The following is an 18,988-nucleotide window of genomic DNA, read 5'->3' on the forward strand; positions in this document are numbered from 1 at the left end:
GCTGTGATGGGTCTTCTTGCCGTGTCAACTTGGCTAGGCTACAGCCCTGGCAACACTAAGTGTTGCCAGGAAGGTATTTAGCAGATGTGATTCAAGTCCAAAGGCCATAATCAGTTGACCTTAATAAGGGAGCTTATTCTAGATAATCTGGGTGGGTCTGATTTAATCAGTTGAAAGACCTTAAAAACAGAGCTAAGGCTTCTCCGAAGAAGACAAAGACACTCCACCTACGGACAGCTGCTTCAGCCTGTGTCTGAGAGTTCTAGCCGGCCTTTCCTCACAGCCTGGCCTGTGGATTCTCGTCTTGCCCAGTCTGCCCTCACAGTTACATAAGCCAATTCCTTGCAATAAACCTCTTAATATACACATCTCCTACTAGTTCTGTTCCTCTGGTTGAACCCAAACTGATACACGTGCCAAAGATGACACAATAATTAGGTAAAAGAGTTCAGATCCTCTCAAAGCCAAAAGTAGGTCACTAATTCACATTCCCTCCCAACAGAAGAAGTTCAGTTTTGGACATCAGCGCTTCACAGAAATGGCAACACATCCAAATGTCTAGCAGGAATTGAAGGAGAGGTTAAAAGGTTAAAGCTCTGGAGACCAGACTATGCTAAACTTTTGAAATGGAGCCAAGGGGTAGGAGAAACACCCATTATGACTATGAGGAAATTGGAGTCATGGAAAACCACTCAGTTGTGATGCAGAATATAGTCAGAGTGATATAAGCACTGAAGAATGCTTCCCTGACTAGGACCATTCCGGAAAAGGCCAACATTTCATAGGCATTATAACCTAATCCAGGTATAGGCAAAAGCAAGAAACAAAGGTTCATCAGAATTTCAGTTCCACATCGAAACAGGAAAGTCCCCTAACTTGTTCCAGACCAGATTGATCCTCATGCATAAAAAGAATACAGGGTTTAGCATTTTGAACATCAGCATGTTTTTCCAAAAAGCACAAAAACATACTTAGGTTTGGATGGTCTACACCCACATCATTGTTACACATGGGAAAACATAATTCTTGCAGTTTATGAGTAAACAGAAAACATGGTACATGCTTAATATTAATCAAGCATGATTTGGTATGACAGATGCCACACAGAACCTATAAAAGACACAATGGTTGCAGTTTAAGGAAGATGGTGGAGTAGGAGGATCCTGAGCTCACCTCCTCCCATAGACAGAAGAGCTGCAGAACACTCTCCAGACTAGAGAGCCTGGAGAAGGGCACAGTTGATGCTCTCACCCCACCTTAAAAACCTAGACTGGAGCAGGATCTGGATGCCAAAATGGGTGAGTCTGGTCATCTTTGTGAGCCTGCAACTTTAGTGAGCCTAGAGTCCACAAGCCCACACCAGCCCTAGTCATGCTGGGGCACAGAAAAAGAAGCCAGGCTTAAAAGGGCTGAGGAGCTGTGGGAACACTCTGCCCCCCTCTACCTTACAAGCTCAAACCAGAGCAGGATCCGGACATCATAAGGCGAAGGTTCAGATGCCATAATTAGTGGGTCACAACGCCATAACCGGTGGGTCAGATCATCACAGAAAGCTTGTGACCTCAGGAAGCCAAGGATCTGCAAGCCCACACCAGCCCACTGGTACTGGAACATGGAAAAAAAAGCAGCAGTTTAAAAGGGCTGAAGAATTGTGGGAATATTCTCTCCGCTCCATTTTTCTTTTATTATTATTTTTTCTTTATTCTTTCTGTAAAAAGCAATGGTTTAAAAGAGTAGCTCCAGATTTCAGGTTATACTACAAAGCTATAGTAATCAAAACAGTATGGTATTGGCACAAAAACAGACACATAGATCAACAGGACAGAAGAGGGACCCCGGAAATAAACCCATGATTATATGGTCAGTTAATGTTCGACAAAGGAGAAAATATGCAATAGGAAAAAGACAGTCTCTTCAACAAATGGTGTTGGGAAAGCTGGACAGCTACATACAAAAGAATGAAACAAACAAACAAAAAACCCCAAAAAACTCAAATAAACAATCTAACCTTATACTTAAAGGGACTAGGAAAAAAAAAAAAGAACAAACCAAGCCCAAGGTGAGTAGAAGAAAGGAAATAAAGATCAGAGCAGAAATAAATGAGGTAAAGACTAAAAAAAAAAAGAAAGGAAGAAAAAAAAAATCATTGAAACCAAGAGCTGATTCTTTGAAAAGATAAACAAAAGAGACAAACCCTTACCTGGACTCATCAAGAAAAAAAGACAAAGGACTCAAATAAAATCAGAAACAAGAAAGGAGAAGTAACAATGGACACCACAGAAACACAAAGGATTATAAGAGAATATGTAAAATTACATATCAACAAACTGGATATCCTACAAGAAATAGATAAATTCCTAGAAACATACAATCTTGCAAAACTGAACCAGAAGAAACAGAAAATCTAAACAGACCTATTGCAAGTAATGAAATTGAACTGGTAAACAAAACTACCAAAAAATAAAAGTCCAGGACCGGATGGTTTGACAGGTGAATTCTACCAGACATTTAAAGAAGAGTTAATACCTATTCTCTTCAAACCATTCCAAGAAATAGAAGAGGAAGGAAAACTTCCAAGTATATTCTACAAGGTCAGCATTACCCTGATACCAAAGCCAGACAAAGACATCAGAGAAAAAAAAAAAAAAAAAACTATAGGCCAATATCTCTGATGAACATAGTTGCAAAAATTCTCTACAAAATATTAGCAAACCACATTAAAAAAATCATTCACCACCATCAGGTAGGCTTTATTCTCAGGACGCAAGAATGGTTCAATATTCACAAATCAACATAATACACCGCATCAACAAAACAAGGGATAAAAATCATATTATCTCAATAGATTCAGGAAAAGCATTTGACAAGATTCAACATCCATTCATGATAAAAACTCTAAACAAAATGTTAGAGGGAACATACTCAACATTAAAAAAGGCCATAAACGACACATCCATAGCTAACATCATCCTCAATGGTGAAAAACAGAGCTTTCCCCTAAGGTCAGGAACAAGACAAGGATGTCCACTCTCACCACTTTTATTCAGCATAGGACTGAAAGTCCTAGCCACAGCAATTGGACAAAAAAAAAAAAAAAAAAAGAAAGAAGCAGCATCTATATTGGTAAGGAAGAAGGTAAACTGTCACTATTTGCAGACACATGATACTATACAATGAAAATCCTAAGGACTCCACCAAAATACTACAGGAAGTAATAAACAAATTCAGTAAAGTTGCAGGATACAAAGTTAATACCCAGAAACTGATTGCATTTTTATACAGTAACAACAAAGTTACAGAAAGAGAAATTTTCAAAAAACACCATTTACAATTGCACCACAAAAGAATAAAATACCTAGGAATAAACTTAACCAAGGAGGTGAAAGACCTGTACTCAAATAACTATAAAACATGCATGAAAGAAACACAGGTGAAGATAAAACAAATGGAAAGATATTCCATGCTCATGGATTTAAAGACTTAATACTGTCAAAATGTCCATATTACCCAAAGAAATCTACAGATTTAATTCAATCTCTATCAAAATACCAACAGCATTTTTCACAAAACTAGAACAAATAATACTAAAATTTATATGGAAACACAAAAGACCCCAAATAGTCAAACAATCCTGAGAAAGAATAATGAAGCTGGAGATATTACAATTCTAGATTTCAAGATATACTACAAAGCTGTAGTGATCAAAACAGCATGGTACTGACACAAAAATAGACACACAGATCAATAGAACAGAAAGAGATACCAGATATAAACTGACATTTATATGGTCAATCTATGACGAGGCAAGAATACACAATGGGGAAAAGAGAGTCTTTTCAATAAATGGTGCTGGGAAAACTGGACAGCTACATGTAAAAGAAAGAAACTGGACGATTTACCAACACCATAAAAAAGAATAAACTCAAAATGTATTAAAGACCTGAACATGAGATCTGAAGCCATAAAAATCCTACAAGAGAACACAGGCAGTAATTTCCCTGACATCAGCCATAGCAACATTTTTCTACACGTGTCTCCTAAGGCAAAGGAAACAAAAGCAAAAATAAACTATTGGGATTGCATCAAAATAAAAAGCTTCTTCACAGCAAAAAATAATCAACAGAACTAAAAGACAACCTACTGAATAGGAAAAGATATTTGCAAATGATATATCTAATGAGGGTTAATGTCCAAAATATATAAAAAACTTATATAACTGAACACCAAAAAACCCAAACAATCCAATTAAAAAATGGACAGAGGACCTGAATAGACATTTTTTCAAAGAAGACATACAGATGGCCAACAGACACATGAAAAGACACTCAATATCACTAGTCAACAGGGAAATGCAAATCAAAACCATAATGAGGTATCACCTCACACCTGTCAGAATGGCAAAAATCAAAAATACAAGAAATAGTAAGTGTTGGCAAGGATGCAGATAAAAAGGAGCCCTCGTGCATTGTTGGTGGGAAAGCAACCTGGTGCAGCTACTATGGAAAACAGTATGGAGGTTCCTCCAAAAATTAAAAAATATAAATAACGTATGATCCAATAATTCCACTACTGGGTATTTACCTAGGGAACATGAAAACACTAACTAAAAAAGATATCTGCACCCCTATGTTTATTGCAGCATTATTTACAATAACCAAGACATGCAAGCAACCTAAGTATGCATTAATAGATGAATGGATAAGGAAAATGTAGTATATATCTACAATGGAATACTGCACAGCCATAAAAAAGGATGGATCATGCCACCGGAGACAACATGGATGGACTTAGAAGGTATAATGCTAAGCAAAATAAGTCATACTGAGAAAGACAAATACCATATGATTCCACTCATAAATGAAATCTAAGAAAAAAATGAATAAACAAATAGCAGAATCAGAAACAGAAATACAGAGAATGAACTTAAGAGGGGGGGGGGGGGTTGGGCAAAATGGGTGAAGGAGAGAGGGAGATACAGGCTTCCAGATATGGAATGAGTAAGTCACAGAAATAAAAAGCAGAGTATAAAGAATACAGTCAATGATATTGTAACAGTAATATAATGGGATGGATGGTAGCTATATGAGCCCCACGTGTGCTGTAAAGTTTACTTAAAATTTAAAAAAATTTTTTTAAAAAATAAATGTAGTGTTTTTAGAATGTGTTCAAACTTAAGTGACCAATTTATTATAGACTACTATATACATAGGATGTTAGAGAGGAACCTCATGGCAACCACAAACCACAATCCTATAACAGATACACAAAAAAATTAATGGGGAAAAAAAAAAGTGTAACACTTTCCCCTAAGGTCAGGAACAAGACAAGGATGTCCACTCTCACCACTTTTATTCAGCATAGGACTGAAAGTCCTAGCCACAGCAATTGGAAAAAAAAAAAAAAAAAAAAAAAAGAAGCAGCATCTATATTGGTAAGGAAGAAGGTAAACTGTCACTATTTGCAGACACATGATACTATACAATGAAAATCCTAAAGACTCCACCAAAATACTACAGGAAGTAATAAACAAATTCAGTAAAGTTGCAGGATACTAAACATTAAAGTCATCAAGTCACAAGTGAAGAGAGAAAGAAAAGAAAGGAACATAGAAGAACTACAAAAACAACCAAGAAACAACAAAATGGTAACAAGTACAAATCTCTCAATAATTACTTTCAATGTAAATGGAATAAATGCTTCAATCAAAAAACACAGGGTGAATGAATGGGGTGAAAAAAGACCCATCTAGATGCTACCTACAAGAGACTCACTTTAGATTTCAGACACATAAAGACTGAAAATGAAGGGATGGAAAAAAATGTTCCATGCAACTGGAAACGGGAAACAGGAGAGCAATACTTACTTACATCAGACAAAATACACTTAAAAAGAAAGACTAACAAAAGACCAAAAAGAAGCATTACATAGTTATAAAGGGATTGATCCAACATGAGGATAGAACAATTGTAAATATCTATGTACCTAACATAGGAGCACCTAAATATATAAGGTAAATATCAACAGACATAAAGGGAAAAACTGACAAAAATACATAATAGTAGGGGACTTTACCACTCCACTTACATCAATGGAGAAATCATCCAGACAGAAAAACAATAAGCAAACAGTGGCTTTGAATGATACATTAGATCAGATGGGCTTAACAGATATATACAGAACATCCCATCCAAAAAAAGCAGAATATACTTTTCCAAGTACACAAGGAATATTCTCCAGGACAGATCATACATTAGGCCACAAAACAGGGGTTAATAAATTTAAGAAAACTGAAATCATACCAAGCACCTTTTCTGACTACAATGTTATAAAACTAGAAATCAATTACAAGAAAACAAAACTATAAAAAAACACATACATGCGAAGGCTAAACATGTTACTAAACAACCAATGGGTCAATGAAGAAATCAAAGAGGAAAGTAAAAAAAAAAAAAAAAAAAACAAAAAAAACATGGAGACAAATGAAAATAGAAACAAAATGATTCAAAATCTTTGAGATGCAGCAAAAGCAGTTCTAAGAGGGAAGTTCAGAGCAATACAGACTTAACCTTAAGAAATAAGAAAAAACTCAAACAATCTAACCTTATACCTACTGGAACTAGAAAAAAGAAAAAGTCCAAAGTAGTAGAAGGAAGGAAACAGTAAAGATCGGAGCAGAAAATATGAAATGGGGGGGGGAAAAAACCCTAAAAACAACAATAAAAAAGATCAATGAAACCAAGAGTTGGTTCTTTGAAAATTGATAACCATCTATCCAGACTCATCAAGAAAAAAACAGGGCTCAAATAAAATCAGAAAAGAAAGAGGAGAGGTAAAACTGACACCACAGAAAAACACACAATTATGAGAGACTACTACGAGAAATTGTATGCCAACAAATTGGACACCCTAAAAGAAATGAATAAATTCCTAGAAACACACAATCTTGTAAAACTGAATCAGGAAGAAAGAGAAAAGCTGAACAGATTGATTACTAGTAATGAAATGGAATCAATAATAAAAAAAAAACACACAAAAAAACCCCCAAGAAACAAAAGTCCAGGATCCAATTTCTTCACAGGTGAATTCTACCAAACATTTAAAATAGAGAGGTGCCTGGGTGGCTCAGCTGGTTAAGCCTCCAACTGTTGCTTTCGGCTTAGGTCATGATCTCAGGGTCGTGAGATAGAGCCCTGCATCAGTCTCTGTGCTCAGCACAGAGTCTTCTTGAGATTCTTTCTCTCACCTCCCCTCTCCCAGCTCATACTCTCTCTCTCAAATAAAGTAAATAAAATCTTTAAAAAATAAAAAAGTCAATACCTGTCTCAAACTATTCTAAAAAATTAAAGAGGAAGGAATGCTTCTAAATTTATTCTACAAAGCCAGCAGTACCTTGATACCAAAACTAGAAAAAGACACTATAACAAAAAAGTACAGACCAATATCTCTGATGAACATAGATGTAAAAATTCTCAACAAAATATTAGCAAACCAAATTTAAGAATACATTAAAAGGATCATTCACCATGATCAAATGGGATTTACTCCAGGGATGCAAGGATGGTTTAATGTCTACAAATCAATCAACATGATATACCACATTAACAATTAAGAATAAAAACTATATGATCATCTCAATAGATACAGAAAAATCATTTGACAAAATCCAACACAATCCATAAGAAAAAACTCTCAAAAAAGTTGTTATAGAGGGAACCTACCTCAATATAATAAAGTCCTCATATGGCAAACCCACAGTTAACATCATACTTAATGGTAAAAAGCTAAAAGCTTTTCCTCTAAGATCAGGAACAACACAAGGATGTCCACTCTCACCACTTTTATTCAACACAATACTGGAAGTCCTAGCCACAGCAATCAAAGAAAAGGAATAAAAAGCATCCAAATCGGTAAGGAAGAAATAAACTGTCATTATTTGCAGAGGAGATGATTCTACATATAGGAAACCCTAAAGACTCCACCAAAAAACTATTAGAACTAATAAAATCAGCAAAGTTTCAGGATACAAAATACACAGAAATCTGGTTCATTTTTATACCCTAATAACAAACTAGCAGAAAGAGAAATTAAGAGAACAATCACATTTATCACTGCATCAAAGTAAATAAATAAATAAAATACCTAGGAATAAATTTAACCAAGGATGTGAAAGACTTATACTTTAGGTCTATACCATTCTCATGGATTGGAAGAATTAATGTTGTTGAAATGTCTATACCACCCAAGGCAATCTACAGATTCAATGCAATTCCTATCAAAATACCAACAGCATTTTTCATAGAACTAGACCAAATAGTGCTAAAATTTGTGTAGAACCACAGAAGACCCTGAATAGCCAAAGGAATCTTAAGCAAAACAAAACTGAAGGCTTAACACAACTCCAGTTTTCAAGATATACTACAAAGCTATAGTAATCAAAACAGTATGGTACCAGCACAAAAACGGACATAGGTCAAAGGAATAGGACAGACAGCCCAGAAATAAGCCCAGGTTTATATGGTCAACTAATCTATGGCAAAGGAAGCAAGAATATACAATGAAAAAAAAAACCAGTTTTTTTAATAAGCAGTGTTGAGTAAACTGGACAGCTACATGCAAAAGAATGAAACTGGATCACTTTCATACACCAATCAAAAAAAAGAAAAATAATAAACTCAAAATAGATTAAACACCTACATGTGAGACCTGAAACCATAAAGCTCATAGAAGAAAACACAAGCAGTAAACCTTTGGATGTCAGCCTTAGCAACATTTTTCTGGATCTGTCTCCCCATGGATGGGAAACAAAAGCAAAAATAAACTATCAGGACTACATCAAACTAAAAAGGTTTTACACAGGAAAAAAAAAAAAATCAACAAAATGAAGGACAGCCTTCTGAACAAAAGAAGATATCTGCAAATGATATATCCAATGCGGGGTTAATACCCAAAATTTATAAAGAACTTATACAGCTCAACACCAACAAAATAAATAATCTGATTTTAAAAATGGGCAGAGGACCCAAATAGACATTTTTCCAAAGACATACAGATGACTAATACATATGAAAAGATGTTCACTAATCATTAGGGAAGTGCAAACTAAAACCATAATGAAATATCACCTTCACACCAGTGAGAACGGCTAGTATCAAAAAGACAAGAAATAGCAAGTGTCGACAAGGATGTAGAGAAAAGGGAACCCTTGTGCACTGTTGGTGGGGATGTAATTGGTGCAGCCACTAGGGAAAACAGTATGGAGGTTCCTCAAAAAATAAGACTACCATACAATCCATTAATTCCACTTCTGGGTATTTACCCAGAAAATGAAAACACTACAGTTGACCCTTGAACAACACAGTGGTTAGGGGCTTGGCCACCTGCACAGTCAAAAAATCCACATATAACTTTTGACTCCACAATGACAACTACTAACAACCTACTGTTGACTGGAAACCTTACCAATAATCTACATACCAGATTAACACATATTTTGTATGTTATATGTATCATATACTGTATTCTTACAATAAAGTCAGCTGGAGAAAAGAAAATGTTAAGAAAATCATGAGAAAATACATTTACAGTACTGTACTGTATTTATACATATTAAAAAAAAAAATCTGTATATGGACTCCTGGATGGCTCAGTTGGTTAAGCGTCTGCCTTCAGCTCAGGTCATGATCCCAGGGTCCTGGGATCGAGCCCCGCTTTGGGCTCCCTGCTCAGCGGGAAGCCTGCTTCTCCCTCTCCCCCGACTTGTGTGCTCTCTCGTTCTCAAATAAATAAAATCTTTTAAAAGAAATCTGTGTTTAAGTGGACCATCAAAATTCAAACCCATGTTGTTCAAGGATCAACTGTAATTTGAAAGTATATATGCATCACGATGTTTATTGCAGCATTATTTATAATAGCCAAGATATGGAGGCAGCCTAAGTGTCCATCAATGGATGAATAAGCACAGAAGATGTGGTATATATACACAACAATGGAATATTACTCAACCATAAAAAAGAATGAAATCTTGCCATTCACAACAACATGGAAGGACCTAGAAAGTCCTTATTAGTCACTTATTAGGCTAAATGAAATAAATTAGAGAAAGACAAATACCATATGATTTCACTCACATGGAGAATCTAAAAAACAAAACAAATGAACAACAAACAACAACAAAACAGACTCATAAATATACAGAACAAACCGGTGGTTGCCAGAAGGGAGGGACAAGGCGGGAACACGTGAAATATGTGAAGGAGATTAAGAGGTACAAAGTTCCAGCTAGAAAATAAATAAGTCATGGGGATGAGAAGTACAGCATAGGGAATATAGTTGATAATAACTATAATAACTTTGTATGAGAGAAGCGCCCATCATGGTGAACGTTTTGTAATGTATATAATTGTCAACTGATTCACTACGTTGTATCCCTGAAACTTGCATAATATAGTATGTCAACTATTTAAAATTTGTTAATAAATGTGGATAATTTTTTTTTAAAGATACAATGGTTCCTGACAACTAAAGCCTTAACAAAATGAGACGCCTTCAGTTTAACTGAGAGAAAAATAATCATCAGAGTTCACAAAAATATTTGTGTATCTTTTCACTGAATGGTGACTGTTCTAGAAAAAGACCCTTTCAAAGTGGGGGAGAGGGGAAAGCATTACACTGCAACAGGCAAACTGTTCAAGTTCTACAAACTGAAACACGATAGCTTTAAAAGCAATAAAACCCAAAGTGACATTTGTGACGTTAACACCATCTAGGCCTCACACGTCATTGTTACAATGATGATCAGAAGCTAAAGCTGCTTCCGGGCTCTTCCTAGACAAAGAGCTACTAAATGGTTATTTTTAAACCTCTTGATAGATAATTTGTCCTCGATACCTTCTACAATTTGAAGTGTGAATTTGAACCCCCTCCCCCCAAGTCCAGGTTGCTTTGCTTACAACCAAACACACATCCCAGAGGTAGCTATGATTATTGTTGAAAGAAACTGATGAGCCAAAAGGGCTAGTTGAACTCAGTCTGAAAACTAAAGAAAAGGAGAATTGTCCTAAGAAGCCATCAGCAGCAGGATGCATGGAAAATTGGGTTTGGTCTGGTTTTTTTTCTAGGTGAGTGTGGTTGTCTGGATAAATCTTACAGAAGGGATGGCCTATTAGAGCAATATGGTTGGTCTCCCTGGCAGTGCAAACACAGCCTATCTGAGCTACCTCGTAACTCAGGACATCCAATGCTCCAGCCAGGGAGCTGGGAAGAAATACATGCAGAGGTGGAAATTGTGTTCAACATTTCAATATTTTCTCTACATCTTTGACAAAACAAGTATTAATCTTCACAATCATGTATTCATTTAGATATCAATATCTACTTTATAAAGTGTTCAATTTCAATTCTATCTACTATGTATTGATCTTTTAAAATCTGTGTTTCTGTAAAATACACATGGCTTTGGAACTATCCTAGCTCAGCAATTGTCCATTCTTTCTACATTCTCCTCTCCTAAGGAAAAAAGGTGAAGAGGTACTTTAATGTATATAGAGCTTCTGCTTTTTTTTAATATATATTTTTAAGATCTTATTTATTTATTCATGAGAGAGAGGCAGAGGGAGAAGCAGGCTCTCCGCAAAGAGCCCCGTGGGGGGTCTTGATCCCAGGACCCCAGGATCACGACCTGAGCGGAAGGCAGATGCCCAACCAACTGAGCCACCCAGGTGCCCCTAGAGCTTCTGCTTTTAAGTATCTTCTAAACCCGAGATCGTCCGCACTGTATCTGAATCAAAAGAAGAACACCTTGTGAGGTTATCACACATGGGTGTTTCCATGAGTGCTCTCTTCACATTAGCAGCATGTTCAGATGTGCTGGGCACTAGATTCCTTTTGGTTCACAAACCTTCACTAAGTTTATGTTGGAAGTCAAGGCTGAGGGTATTTTTCAGCTTGGTCCCACGGAACTGCAGGGAAGCGTCTGAGAGCACGCCCGGAGCACACATCCCTCCCGAGGGTATATCAGCGATGGGGACAGTGGAACAATATAGGAAAGGCCATTAGAAGTCTAGAGACCTGCTTCCCAACAGGCTGTAATGAGAATAAATGAAACAGTACTTACGATGCTTTTCAGATGACTGTGAAATGGATCTAAAGACAGAAGCAGCTGCTTTTTCAGGGAAGAAAAGATGAGAGAGAGAAAGAAGTGGTCCAAAGGATTTACAGTAAAGGCTAAGACCTAAGAGCCAACCACCTGGCAGGAACCGGGACTGTGCTTTTTTTTTTTTTTATCTGATTAGAAATATGCCACAATTAGTCTTTCAAGGTGACATAGAAGCTCTGTTGCTGACTGAGGGCCAAAAGGAAGATGCATGGATCTTTCCTTTTGGAGAGCAGGCAAATCACTACCTGTATACCGTGGGTTTTCTGGGTCCACTGTCTGTGCTGCACCACAGGCCTGGGAGGGGAAGCCCCCCCCCCCAACACTAACAATGCAACTTCACCGGTCAATTCCTTCTCCATTTTTCCTATCCAAAGCCAAAAAAATACTACCACCAGTTCTTCCAAGCACGTCACTGATGGCTTTCCATATCCGTGCCTGTGCTCTGTCCTCAAAGACCATCTTCTTCGCTGCCTCCCCAAGAGTTCTCTACCCATCAATACTAAAGTTGGTACCTTCTCTGAAAGTGAGTCCCTGCCCCGTGAACTAGATATAATTTCTGCCAACTTTGGGTGGGGAGGCTCACTCCTAGCAGTTAAACTATAGATCTTACTAGGTTCTATCTTGTCTTACACATATTTTAACTGCTTTTTGCCTATTTATGAGCTCTTGAATCTTTTTTCTGGCTGTATCCATTTCTCTGTCTCTCTTTGCTTAGTACAGTAGTGTGTATTTAATGGATAGTTTATGAATGAACCAGCTCTGTCCACACCTTAGACCAATCATTCATTTAAAATCAACAAACCTTCATTAGGCATTTAATAGGTACAAGGAGTTGGGAGATTGCAGAGATGAGTAAGAATCAACCCTGCTCTCCTAGGATGGGAATGGAACTAAGAAATCTACCTAAATAACTTGTGGCAAGCAGGCCAAGTGTTTTAATAGGCGCGTTCGTGCGCACACACACACACACACACACAAGTGTAAAAACAGAAGGGAAGAAGCATTTCCTTTGGGGGAGGGGAGATTCTGGGAAGGCTGCATGAAAAGAAGGGGGGAAATCATCTGTTGTAGGTCAGATTTCACTAAACCGGTTGTAATCATCTCATTTAATTCCCACATAACCCTCCAAGTTAGGCATTTTTTACTCCCATTTTACAGACAAGGAAATTGGGGCTCAGAGCAGTTAAATAATTTGGCCAAGGTCACATGGCTAGTAAATAATGAAACTGGTGGTCACATTCCCAATGGCCTGGTTCCAAAGCTCATGCTCATTTCCCTATACACCAGATCTCCTTCCCCACAGGCAAGTAAAAACACAGTGACACCTGAGCTCAGCCTTCAAGAGGACGTAAGACTTCCACATGCGTATCTGGAGGGAGGGCAGGATCCTTCCAGGAGCAGCCAATAGGCTGAGCAATGCCTGGAGGCAGCAAAGTTTAAAACATATGGGGAAAACAATGAATCATGGAACACTACATCAAAAACTAATGAGGTACTGTATGTGACTAACATAACGTAACATAATAAAATTAAATTTAAAAAAAATATGGGGAAAGGCAGATTCCCTCACATAACAGACTATAGGACATATAAGGGAGACAAAATGGAGAGAGAAAGCCAGTGGATGATTCTTCATTTTCCCTGTGATGTATTTGGAACATACGGTAAAGTGTATTTCTTATCTACTTAAAAAAAATATTATAAGTAAAGCACCTTCTTTATAAGCAAAACATTTTGAATACATTAGCAATTACTGTTTTATGGCAGTAATCTTGACCTTCAATAATAAATATCCTGTAATGCAAACCATGTTGACTGGAAGAGTGATTCTCTCCATATTTCCTTTTCCTCCAGCTTTTGTTTTTATCTCTCTGTAAAGATATTATTTAGAGATTTAAACTTTAAAGACTAGAGAAACAAAATACCAATAATGTACTTGGATAAATGACAAATTTTCTATCATGCCAGACAACATTCAAGTATTTTCAAATTAGCGTTTTAATATTATATAACTGGACTGATTTAAATATTTTAAGAAATTTTTTTTTAAATTAGGGGGGAGGGGCAGAAGGAGAGGGAGAGAGAGAATCTTAAGCGGCTCCATACCCAGTGTGGAGCCCCATGCAAGGCTGGATCTCATGGCCCTCAGATCACGACCTGAGCCGAAATCAAGAGTAAGATGCTGAACTGACTGAGCCACCCAGGCACCCCTTAAAATATTTTAAATTTAAAAATTGGGGGTGGGTCAGATGTTATAGCCTAAAGCGATATAATTTAAATAGTATGTGTGAGGGACCAGTAAATGTGACTTCACATAAGTAAGAGAAGAAAATGATGGGGGGGGTGGCGGGAGGTACACAGCTAAGTGCTTCATAAATTATCAGTAAATATCCAGAAATACTACAAGCTACTGCAGAGAATATCTTCCACCTGTAGTACCAGCACCAGTAAGAGTTTAAATTAAGTTCTCACAGCCTCCTGCCACTGGGAAGGAGGGAGGCACTGGGTGAGGCCGGCAGGGTACAGAAGGGCTGGGATTTGGGGGTGAGGAGAGCCACTCCAGGGAGGAGAGCTGCAGAAACCAGGACAGGAAATCACTGTCTCACAGAGCAGGCAGATGTCTCAGGTACACCGGTCTCCTTTAGGGCACCTGGTCACTGAGTCCTCGATAATGCTGATGATGGTCCTGATCCTGACTCATGACCCAGATCCCAGGCACCTGCGTCACTCAGCTGTCACGGTGGAAAACTGAAGGTCTTCAACTAAATGGGACGACTGAAATCAGGGCTGCTAGAATGAGATGTTATTACCTTATTTATGAGTTCCTGAACACTATGTAAAGGGAGAGATTTCAAAAGGATGCAATAATCAATGTTCACAGCACAGAAAGAGATCATGCTTTTTAGAACTAGGGAGTCTTGCCACAAGGAAAAAAGTAAAATGAAATGACTGTGTTTACCATGCTAATATTTTGGCTTTCCCTATATATTTTATTTTACTTATTTACTTATTTTGAGAGAGAAAGAGAGAGAATCTCAAGCAGACTCCCCACTGAGCATGGAGCCCCATGTGGAGCTCAATCTCAGGCCCCTGAAATCATGACCTGAGCCAAAATCAAGAGTCAGATGCTTGGGGCGCCTGGGTGGCTCAGTCGTTAAGCGTCTGCCTTCGGCTCAGGTCATGATCCAAGGGTCCTGGGATCGAGCCCCGCATCGGGCTCCCTGATCGGCAGGAAGCCTGCTTCTCCCTCTCCCACTCCCCCTGCTTGTGTTCCCTCTCTCGCTGTGTCTCTCTCTGTCAAATAAATAAATAAAATCTTTAAAAAAAAAAAAAGAGTCAGATGCTTAACCAACCGTGCCGCCCAGATGTCCCTCCCTACATATTTTAAACATTAAATTACTTCTTCTTTTCTCCTGGAGTCAACTCTGATGGGCTGGCAGTCCCTACCCTCCCACCCTTCTCCCACCTCCATCCCGCCTCTTTCCCCTTCCCCACTCAACTCTTCTCCCCCCACCAACTCCTTGCCTTGCCCCCTCTCATTTTCCTTCCCCTCCCCTCTACACCCTTCCTCGGCTCCCCATCTTTCCCTCACTTTCTACCTTCCTTCCATCTTGCTCCTTTACCCTCTCTCCCCTCTTCTCTCTTTACTCCACCCCTCTTCTCCCTCTTTCCTCTCCCCATTCTCTCCATTCCTCTCACTCCGCTTCCCCACCCCCCACTGCCTTCCCCAACATGTGAAAAGCAGTTTTAGTCCATCCTGGTTTATGGTGAGTAATGCATCTCGGGCGGAGACTTTGCCTAAGGATCCAGGCCAGGAGCGGTAGCTTATGCAAAGTTGATTGGTACATGATTTTTTATTGCTGAGTCATAAAAATGAATTTAAGCCACTACAATTGCAGAACTACAACTCCAGCTCAGAAAGAGTGGTCTGATAACCTCCCAGGTGAAAACATGCCACGGTGAGGAACCAGGAACGTGAGAAAGCTGCCCCACCACCTCTGGCAGTCCGTCTTGAAAATGCGCTGCTCCTGCCAGACTGCCCTCTCCCTGACTCCAAGGATTCTGGAACCATTTACCAGGACGCCCAGTCACTTGGCAGCTTGCTCAATCTTGGTGTTTACCATAAGCCTGTCAAAAAATTGAGCAGGCAATTATGTAAGGCACCAGCTGATTTTTGGTGGCTATCCTCACAATCAGCCCTGAAGTAATTTTCAGCTGTGTAACCACCATGGGGGAGGGGGGTTTCTCCCCACCACCACTTTTAGATTTGTATTATTACCAGGGTCTCAATGTCAAACTGCCTAGGGAAAAGAAATCCTCAGGAATTTTGTGTAAGGAAAACATGGTCATGGATTGTGATATAGAGACCTGTTTTGTTGTGTTTTTCCCTGCAGGGATGGGGGAACTTGTAACCGTATTTTTTTTCACCCTTTTTAGCTAAAGAGGGTGTCTGAAGGTGCGCGCGTTGCTCATTAACGCCACCTAGTGAGACAGGAAAGGAAGAAAAGCTGCATGGCCCGTAGCCACAGATGTTAACTTCAGTTTTGGCACTCTGGCTGTGAACTGTGGGCCAGCCTGTTTTCTCATCTTATCTGCAAAATGGAGATAACACCACCTACATCACAGGGCTGTTGTGACACTAAGGAAGGTATCCCTTATGAAATGCTTGGTACGTAATAGGACCTCAAGAAATGCCTGCCCTCCCAGCCCCCACTGAAACTTTGCTACTCTTACCTAAGAAGGATTAATTTTAATCATTCCCAACTGCACATTTGGTCGTCAGCTAAACAGCAATAAACCATTTGTTTGAAAACTTATAAGTCCATAAGGCTTATGTGGTGAAAGCCACTCTGAATGAGTAAGATGCATTTTCATGTTTCTCTTTTTTCAGTACAGTCCAACTATCCTTTTAGTTTGGCCAATTTTGACTTGTGTGGGATAACATTTTAAAAAACTAGATAAGACTCATTAACTTCACAAAGCAAATGGGAGCTGCAAATTAATAATTGTATTAAGCGGGGCACCTGGGTGGCTCAGTCATTAAGCGTCTGCCTTCGGCTCAGGTCATGGTCCTGGGGTCCTGGGAATCGAGCCCCGCATCGGGCTCTCTGCTCAGCGGGAGGCCTACTTCTCCCTCTCCCCCTGCTTGTGTTCCCTCTCTGGCTGTGTCTCTCTCTGTCAAATAAATAAATAAATAAAATCTTAAAAAATAATAATTGTGTTAAACTAATGTTTATGGAGGACTTGCTATTTCTCAAGTACTGGGCTAAGCACTTTATATGTACTTAAATGCGTTTATATCTCGTTTAATCCTAACAATCCTATAAGACAGATACTATAATTATCCCCATTTACAGATGAAGAAACTAAGGCTAAGGGTAAATAACCCCAGTGACACGACTGAGCTTAACACCATACATACTGCCTTCTCTTTGCAAAACAGTGCTTACTCACATCTTTATATCATCCAGAAAAACCGCACATACTCAAATGATAGAATGTTGGAAATCTCCCCATGATCCAAGTTCCCATAACTGTATTAGATTTTTTCAAAAGCACCTCTTCTCATTGCTGTATTTCAGAGAAGAATCAAAACTCATCACCCTATTCCAAAAGGCAAGTGCGGATTTAATCAACTGCTTCCCTGAAATTCTGCCAGTCTTCCTTTAGTTGTCTTTTTTCCTGCTCCCTTTTGACTTAACAGACATTTTATAACCGTCCCATAATTGCGACTAGTCCCATAGAAGAGACCACGGAATGTTGCCAGTGTATACTAGAGAGAGGAACAAGAAATAGCACGCTTCCAACTCAATTCACAAAAAAACTGCACTAAAATAGAAAACAAACATTCCACTGATGGCTTTCCTAACGCAGTAACGGTAAAAGACGAGAGCCGCCTCTCGCTCACGGACGGCTGCTGCGGTGCAGTCTGTGGTTTTCGAGCAAGAGGTGCGGGGGACCTGCCTCCACGCGCTCCCTGCCCGCCTGCCCGCCCCACTACCGGGCAGTTTTGGAAACGGGTTACGGAGAATTGAGTATTTCCAGTACAGAGGCTACAGGCTCGCAGAACCCGAGTCCCTTCAATGGCTGATGACAACTGCTTCATACAAAAGAGGAAATCTAAGAAGTCCACGCAACAGTCCCTGCAGACGACGAAGTGGGATCCCGGTGGTCGGCCGAGGGAGGCTGCTCGCCATTATAAGGTGGCTGGTCCCTCGCCAGCTCACCTTCGCCTAAAGGTCCAGCCGGGACCAAGAAATGAGGCTGCGGGCAACGCGAAAGCCGGCGGCGAGCACGGGCACTCCCCACCTCCCACTCCCCGGGAGGACGGGAGGGGTGCCGCGCAGCACCTGTGCCCCCGAGCGACGACCTTGGTCCGGGAGCCAAGCGGAGCAGGTGCCGGGGGTTGAGGGGGGGAGCCCTCCGCACACTGTGCCCGCCTGGCGTCGCCGCGCGGGCCGCTCGCCCCCAGCCCGGCCCGGGATGCTCCCGCGTGTGCGACGCCGCTCCCCCACCTGGAGCCGCCCGCCCGCAGCCTCACCTCTCGCCGCAGCCTCCTCTTCCGCCGCCATCGCAGGAACCACCCGGCCGGCTCCGCAGCCCCGGGACTGGCGGCATCTAGAGCTCCGGGCCCGCCCTGCGCCGGCCCGGGCGGCGGCCCCGGAGTGGGGACGCGGGTGCCCGGGGAGCTGTGCCGCGCGTCTGGGGGGCCACCCCAGCGGCCCCTGGGCGCTCAGCCGGCGCCGACTCGCAGCCCGGCCGGCCGGGACTGCGGAGCCAGCGGCCTGGGACTAGCCTGCGTTGGGGCTCCCAGCCGGAGATAGGGACCCGGCG

The 18,988-nt window shown here is 40.3% G+C and overlaps 1 protein-coding gene across 1 annotated transcript in view; it reads right to left on the reverse strand.

Moving 5' to 3' along the window:
- The window catches only part of ARNTL2 (aryl hydrocarbon receptor nuclear translocator like 2), a 103,103-nt gene extending 84,316 nt beyond the window's left edge, over positions 1-18,787 (reverse strand). Inside the window, 1 exon segment of the mRNA XM_021690404.1 lies at positions 18,696-18,787. Coding sequence (XP_021546079.1) covers positions 18,696-18,726 — 31 coding nt within the window. The 5' untranslated portion in view covers positions 18,727-18,787.
- Positions 18,788-18,988: the final 201 nt, after the last annotated feature.

The sequence above is a fragment of the Neomonachus schauinslandi genome, chromosome 5, assembly GCF_002201575.2.
Source record: "Neomonachus schauinslandi chromosome 5, ASM220157v2, whole genome shotgun sequence".
NCBI classification, from domain to species: domain Eukaryota; kingdom Metazoa; phylum Chordata; class Mammalia; order Carnivora; family Phocidae; genus Neomonachus; species Neomonachus schauinslandi.